Below are 7,675 nucleotides of genomic sequence, written 5' to 3'. Positions count from 1 at the left end.
GAGAAAGAGAGAGGAAGAAAAGAGGATCGCGAGAGAGAGAGAGATAAAGTTAGGGCTAATATGGTCTTTTGGTCATTAATGAAAAGTGTATTTGTGAAATGTCCCCATACTAGTGGTATACTTGAAATGTGGTACTAAAGAAAGTGTAGAAGTAAAATTTCCCCTTTAATCTTTCAGAGTATATATATCAAATATAATCGACGATAAAATAAATCAACCTATTTAATATAAATCAACTTGTTTGTATCTATCTAAACCTATTAAAACTTTTGAATTAATTTTACTTATAAAAGGTGTAGGTGTTAGGCATAGAATCGAGGTTAGGTTATAGGGTGAAAAAATTGATGTCAATTATATTGTTGTCAAACATGTTCAATATGATTACTTATATTGATTGTTGTATGAAACCGTAGAATTTGACTCAAGTGGATCCGAAAATTAGGGGCATCAAATGGAAGTTATAAATAAAACTGGATATGGATATATAAAGAGAATAATAACTAATCCTTAGATAAAAGAAATATATGATGGACACAACATTTTATCAATCGGGCATGTTTCTAATTTAATAGTATTGATTGTCAAAAAGAACAAAAATTTAGGATGGTTGCCCTTTAGTATAATACCATCACTAAGTTGTCCCTATAGTTTAATATTTTTTATAGTCCCAAAAGTAACCTTTTATTAATCAATTAAACAAAAATTAAAACCATTTTTTAAGAGTTTAATGAAAAAAATAAAAATAAAATCTTTTAGAAAGGCAAAAAAAATGTAAAAACAATTAAAAAAAGGGAACAAAAGACACAAAACCAAATATTTTGTAACCCTAATTTCATTTGGTTTCTCCACCTCTCTCTCTCTCTGTCGAGAGGAACAAGACGCGATTCTGTGTCTACTGTTCTATAGATGTGAAATAGGGTCACATGTTCATAGTTTCGGTTTGTTTTTGGATTCAAATACCGAGTTGTTTTGTGTTCATATCTTCGATTTGTTTTGTTTATGGTTTTCGTTCATGGCTTTGATGTTTTTTTTTGTCTGATTTGATTTTTGATTAAGAAGGACAACCATTTATTTGTTTTGTTTATGTTTTCGTTATGATCATGTCTTGACTTTATTTTGTTTCTATGTAGCGAAAGAAGAAAAACTATTTATTTAAGTGGGTTGATAAAGCTTTGCTTGATGAGATTCGACGGGTAGAGGTTAAGAAAAAGAGAAATTGAAGATTTGAAAAGGAATATGAAAAAGACAGTGGAAGAAAAAGTTAGGAAACAGAAAAATTTCCTTGACATAGGTTGTTTAGGAAGCATTCTATGGCTTCTTGGAAAATTAAGAAGCCAAGAATGAATGAAATCAGTCTACTGGTTCTTAGTATTATGTTTTTAGTGTTTTGTTTTTACAATGGATATGGCGATTTTATGGTTCTTAATATGACTAAGACGATTTTTTGTTCCTCAAGTTTTGTTCATACTATGTTGTCTACGCAAATAAAAACACAAAGAATCATACATGAAACACATATAAATCGAGAACAAATAAGCTGAAAATCTGTACGAAAATAATGCCAATGTATAAAAATGAAATTAAGAAAAAATATAGGAAAATTATCCAAAGTATAACAATCAAGATGAAAACAGAGTTGATTGTTTTTAGAAGCAGAAACCATACAAAACAATGATAAGAATGCACTTTGAAATAAGCTCGCCATTACCACCACTTGCATACTTGAACAGAGCAATATGTGACACAAAGAACCATACATGAAACACATATAAATCGAGCTTCAAACACAAATAAATGGACTGGCTATGTAAGCCGACTCTTACCATTTGCTACTCCCTTTGTCATCAGCCGAAAAAAACTCATCCCGTGGTTACACCAAATTTCCAAACACCACATGTTGTATAGATATGCATCATAGACCAAGAATTTGTGAAAATCACAAAGCAAACTATGGAGAAATCATAGATTGATGAACAAGAAAAGGCAAAAATCGTTTTTTTAAAATATTTTGGCAAAACAAATCGATCAAAACAAATTAAAATATTTTTGACTATTTTCTTAACCGAAATTTCCTTAATTTTCGAAAACATGTTTTTTTTATCGGTAGAAGGCACCTTTTACAATGTGTAGAACCATGACAAAAATCATGAATGCAATTTGTACCTCATGTAGACGTACGTGTTTTTTTTAGATTTCACATTCCCGAAATTTTAGAATATTTCATAAAAGTAGAACCTGCATTAGAGAGAAAAGTAGATATCTTTACCATTAGTAGAATTCACATTATCTATATTTAAAATTTTAATTAAAAGTAGATTGTTTGTTCTAAAAAAAGTAGATTGACTTGTTTATTCTGTAATTCGTTTTCTACTAACCAATTTTTCGTAGAAGATGAATTCTACTTTTAGTATAACGTAATTTAAAAAAAAAAATATTTATAAAGTTTTTCAACAAAAAAATATGTGTTTGTGTATGGATGTTTTATTAATTATTTATATTTTTAATAATTTTTTTGATTCATAAATCTATTTATTTTATTAAATTTCAGAATTGGAAAGGATAAAAAAGAAACAAAATAGAAAAAAATGGTTTTACACCAAAAAGACAATTATCCTAAATTTTTGTTCCGTTGGCTATTTTTCCAAATTTAAATTCGACTATTAAAGAGTTTATATTTCCTGAATATTTTACAGAAATTGTTGAGAAATTTAGAAGATTTCGTTATCACATGGTAGGAAGCTTGGAATCTCGGAAAAGAGAAACGAATCTTTGCATTTCCTAGGAGATGATGAGGCTCTACGCATCATCAAACAATAACATAAGCCATCGTCAGGAAACGAAAAAGAAAATTAAACCTTTCTGTAATAACGAAAAAAAAAGAAAGAAGAGATTTACATCATGAAGAAGGAACATGAAAGAGACTAAAGGTGTACAGACAGATGTACACAAAGAATCAAAGATTTGGTAAATCCTAAAAAAGAAACCCAATAGTGTTTGGTTGTTGGTTGGCTTTGTCTGTTGCTTCTTTCTTCTTCTTCTTCTTTCTCCCATAATAGAAAAATATTAAAAATCAGATACTGAATATTTTGCTTTTGATTCCCTTTCTCTTTCCTGTATTGTTAGAGATCAGCAGAATTAAAATAATTGTAGTTAGGAGGAGGAAGCTGAAGCTGTCACGTTACGGCTTTATCAACCCTTTCACTTTCAAACGTTTAAACCCTCCAAAATGACTCTCATCCTTCATCATCATCACGTCACTTTGCTGCTCATCCGTTTCTTTTCTGTTTGATATTACTAACGCCACTTCTTCTTCTTGCTTAATAATACTATTGATACTAGCACTACACCTTCCTTCATGGTAGTTCTGCGGTCTCTTCAATCTTTTAAGATCCTATTCTCATATAAACAAAAGATAAACTTCAGGGTTAGTTTAATTCATCATGACTGTAAAAGAAAACAGTAAATATTATGTGATTTTCAGTACCTGATGATGTTCAGAGTCTCTTGTCTCCAGAACAACTGTTCGGTTTTCCAATTTAAATGAACGGCGTTTTACTCTGAAGCTCTCAGAATCAGAACCGTCACTTTCATTATCCGTAACTATGGGTTCATCTTTAACCGCAGTGAAGAACCGAGTTTTCTTGTTACTGCTGCTTGCTACTTCTTCCAAGATCTTAGAATCACTACTGCTACTACAGTTAGGAGCTCGTCTATTTACCTGCTTTTGTAACCAAAACAGAAAACGAATATTTAGAAAAAAGACTGTCAAAGAGTGTTTGTTTTGTTGGTCAGAAACTTACGTAATCATCAGTAACTGAGGAGATACAAGGAGCACTTGCTTCGTAGCTCATGACAGGATTTCCAGATGTCATCTCTAACTTGGTATTGAAGTCGAAGTATATAGTGGAATACAGTGAATATCCATCTTCTTTTGCAGCTGCAAGTGTGATTGAAGATGGATATGTGTATAACTCTTCATCAGTTGTAATCATATCTGAAATTCCATCTTCTTTCTCAAACTTCTCTGCAGCAGCTTCCAGGGCTTCAATGTTATCCCTCAAGAAAAGAGTACGTGTTGTCCCGCATGGAAGGTCAAGCTTTTTAACATCTAGATAATGATACAATAAGAACTTCAATTAAAACAACGCTAGTGACAGATATTGATGAAGATAACAGAGAAAAAGCTTTACCATGACGGAGACAGAGGGGATGTGAGTAGCAATGGCAGTTTATAAACGCCAAGTAGCAATCCCGTTTACACATACTACATACGATGGTTCCATATGTATTTGAAACAAGGCCTGTGCATAATCCTGACTTCATTAGAGACCATCGAGCCAGATGAAGAAAACGAATCAGGTGCACAAACGCAGTCTTGATGTTTCTTTGCCCTGACAACTCCGTAGGTGTAAAGTCCAAACTCTCGGGTTTGGAACTTGAGTTCAACAGCATGGCTTCCTTACAAATCAATTCTTCATGAGGAAGCAATGGCAATCTGTTAAGGTGAGCATACCGGCAACTAGCAATAGCTCCAAAAGGAAACCAGTCACTCATTGCAAAGTTCACTGCCTCACCACAATTAAAACCTACAATATATTTTCAAACACAACCGTTAAATCAGATGAATATGATATCAACTCTCTGACCGATAAAAATGTAAACCCAGAAATAAATTGTGTACCGTGGCTGAAACCAGCATGATAAGCCCTAGGGAATGTAACAACGAACTCTCCAGGTTTCTGTACAGCCTTGTACACCGGCACATCATGATCCAAGAGAATCTTAGGTGGGAATATAGTAGTCTTTCCTAGAAGCACATCAAAGGCTCCATCCTCTCCACAAGTTGATAGAATATCATCATTGTACACACACTCTCTGACCACCTTTTCAAATTTTAGAGCTGCAGATCCTGGAACTCCATACCAGGTTTTCGATGCTCCACAATGCTGATAATTGATGCTGTTTAAAGAAAAAGGGTTAAGGGGGTAGATTAACCGTATACTTGATCCAAGATTTTGTTTAACTTACCTGTACAAATAATGGTCCTCAACATGCCAGGCAAACATACTAAATAGCATTCCGATGTAAAGCATCGGTTCAGTGACTCCCTGAAACAAGAAAATCCAAAGTCAAAAGAGGATAAATAGAAACTTCTTATGTTACCTTAATGTAACTGCACTACTTCTCACATACCGGAATGGATGTTTCAAGAAGGCGCAGGATAGACTTCGGCAGCCTTGAAACTTTCTGAAAGTAGAGACAGAAAAGAAATATAACTACCAAACTTAAACAACCAGGCATATGTTTTCTTAAATGCAATACAAAAAAACCGCAAAAGCTAAAGTTGAGGTAAATCAATACATTCAAGTTCCAGTTGCTGCTTCCTAACGGGTCACCATGTGCAGATGAAAATGCGCTACCATCTACATCACACGCATACTCAACTGATTCAGTCTTGCCACACAAGATTTCCTTCCAGAATTCTTTCTCCAGGAATGAGTCGGGCAGAGAGCCACCACTGCAATATCTACGTGCAAATACCTTGTTGGCCATTTTCTCATAATCGCGAAATGTATAATTCCTGAGAAGTTAACAAATAGTCAAATAAAAAACTATAAAATGGTGTAGAGCTAAATAATTCCGGGCTAATTACAAACCTCCCACTCATGAAGAATGTAACTTTATCATCAGAATCCCACTCAGCAAGTCGAAGGGGTTGCACTCTGGTAGTGAACTTAAAATTTGATTTCTCTTTCATCAACACAGCGCCTGCAGGAACTGTTGCTGTCAAAGGAGATACGATCTTGCAAATACCTGCAAAAACAGGCAGAATCAGAAATTGGACAAAAAAAAAACAAAATGAGGTTGTTTACAGTTGAACCCCCATGAAGGGATGAGATAACTATATTCCTTTCTGCACATATTTTTCCATTTGATATATTGTTAGCTTTTACTGTTACTGAACAGAAACGTATCAATCGCTTCAACTAACATATGCAGCCAATAAATTAATGAAGTTTTAGCTTTCATATTGAGATTTTAGCTTTCCATGTCAATATTACCATATTTTGAAGCTTCTGGGAAGATCTTCTGCAGATAAGTCAAAGGATCTTCAAACTCATCCTTTGTTGGTCTGTAGACAGGACATTCTGAAACCCTCTCGGTCCATTTTAGATCATCCGTCTCAAACTTGTCCACTTTTTCCTTCAAAAAGGCACCCTTAGCAGTAGGTCCTGCGCCACTAGAAGTTACACGTAATCTAATTCCACGTGACGCTAAAGAGGGTCTCAAAGCATCACCACCACTTCTAGCCATTGTGCTGAAGTCTACTGTTTCATTGACAGAGTCTGATCTCATTTTCTGAAGCCTTTTACGTTTCAGATATTCTAACCCATCTTTAGCCTCTTTGGACAAGCAACTCCTCCTTTCCGCCTGCCAAAAAAACAAGTGTCAGAGCCTAGTACTACTCAAGATACACATAGACATAAACAGCGAGTCATGGATGTACAACAGGTCCACCATTCACACTAATAGAAACAAAAAAAATATTAAACTCCACAAAAGCTAAGACACATCAAAGTGAACACAGAAGTTAGAAACAGTCAACACCTAGAAATTTGAAAAAAGGAATAAACATTTTCACTACCACATAACGCCTTATCTCTTTGACCAAATACCCTACAAAGTCAACTTTCAACACCGTCTAAGAGAAAGCGCCATCCACAGCTTCCTCTCTACAACACCCCATTGTTTGACCTAAAAAGAGCTATAGATTCGTCGCAATTTCAACAGACCTCCTCAAATCGCAGTTTCGCACGTGTGACTCAGATATAAGGAAACGTGTGGGAGATGAAATCACAATTCACAAAGCAAAAACGTTAAATCACAATGAAATTCGAGCAATGCAACAGATCTGATCTAACGAAATTCACAAGAGAGGGGAAAATCATCTCACCATAGCATTCCGTTTCCTCTCAACGGATTACACAAACCAACCGCAACGAACAAGGAACAGAGACGAAAACCCTAGATCACGATCTCGAGCAGCGAGAGTTCAATACGAAGCCTGGCATGCAAACACGGCGAGCCACATTCTACGAAAACGCCGCGGAACGAGTCAGGACCGAGTCAAACGCGGAGATCCGAATCGCCGTCAAAGAAACATCAAAAATCACCACATACACTATCCACGAGATGAAGATATATGTATATCGAGGCGTTCTCGACGTGAAACGGGATCTGTTCACCGTTTAACGGCCGGAGGTTATCGGTTTTCTCCGGCGTAGAGGAGAGAGAAACTGTAGATGCTAAAAGAGGACCGAGAGAGAGAGAGAAAGGGGATGATGAAACTTGGAAAACCGGAAAAAAAAAATTGTTAGGAAAGAATAATGTATAGTTTTATACTGTAAAGTCGAAACGTGTATACTTTAGTGGCCACCGTAATTTTAAAAATAAAAAATAAAAATAAAAGCTGTTCGTAATTAAAATAAAATTCAATAAAGATAGGTGGATCCGGAAGGTTCCGATATACTTATCAACCCATTAGGTATTTTTAATAAACGCTCGTAACGTTTTCCGTAATTGTTGCGGTTGGAATTCTTTTTCTTTGGTGGCCAGCTCACAAAATATATTGGAGAGTATTATTATTATTCAAGAGAGAGAGAGATATGTGATT

At 35.0% G+C, this 7,675-nt stretch overlaps 1 protein-coding gene across 4 annotated transcripts; it reads right to left on the bottom strand.

Moving 5' to 3' along the window:
• Window positions 1-2,751: 2,751 nt before the first annotated feature.
• LOC103853751 (lysine-specific demethylase JMJ706) lies at window positions 2,752-7,405 on the bottom strand. Of its 4 annotated transcripts, none has more exons than XM_018656902.2 (11): window positions 6,795-6,924; window positions 6,063-6,432; window positions 5,658-5,814; window positions 5,362-5,581; window positions 5,194-5,247; window positions 5,029-5,108; window positions 4,682-4,959; window positions 4,191-4,586; window positions 3,801-4,108; window positions 3,485-3,721; window positions 2,752-3,391 (listed from the first exon to the last, which is right to left on the bottom strand). In XM_018656902.2, the coding sequence occupies exons 2-11, from the start codon at window positions 6,355-6,357 to the stop codon at window positions 3,179-3,181; spliced, it is 2,238 nt and encodes a 745-aa protein (XP_018512418.2). In that variant the 5' UTR covers window positions 6,358-6,432; window positions 6,795-6,924; the 3' UTR covers window positions 2,752-3,178. The 4 variants fall into 4 exon arrangements, with proteins under 4 accessions (XP_018512418.2, XP_033141426.1, XP_009128909.2 ...); XM_033285535.1 differs by having other exon boundaries at window positions 6,647-6,858; XM_009130661.3 differs by lacking the exon at window positions 6,795-6,924 and adding an exon at window positions 6,956-7,405 and having other exon boundaries at window positions 2,834-3,391.
• Window positions 7,406-7,675: the final 270 nt, after the last annotated feature.

Source organism: Brassica rapa, chromosome A02 (genome assembly GCF_000309985.2).
Source record: "Brassica rapa cultivar Chiifu-401-42 chromosome A02, CAAS_Brap_v3.01, whole genome shotgun sequence".
Lineage (NCBI taxonomy): Eukaryota > Viridiplantae > Streptophyta > Magnoliopsida > Brassicales > Brassicaceae > Brassica > Brassica rapa.
This window is presented reverse-complemented; position numbering and strand designations above follow the sequence as displayed.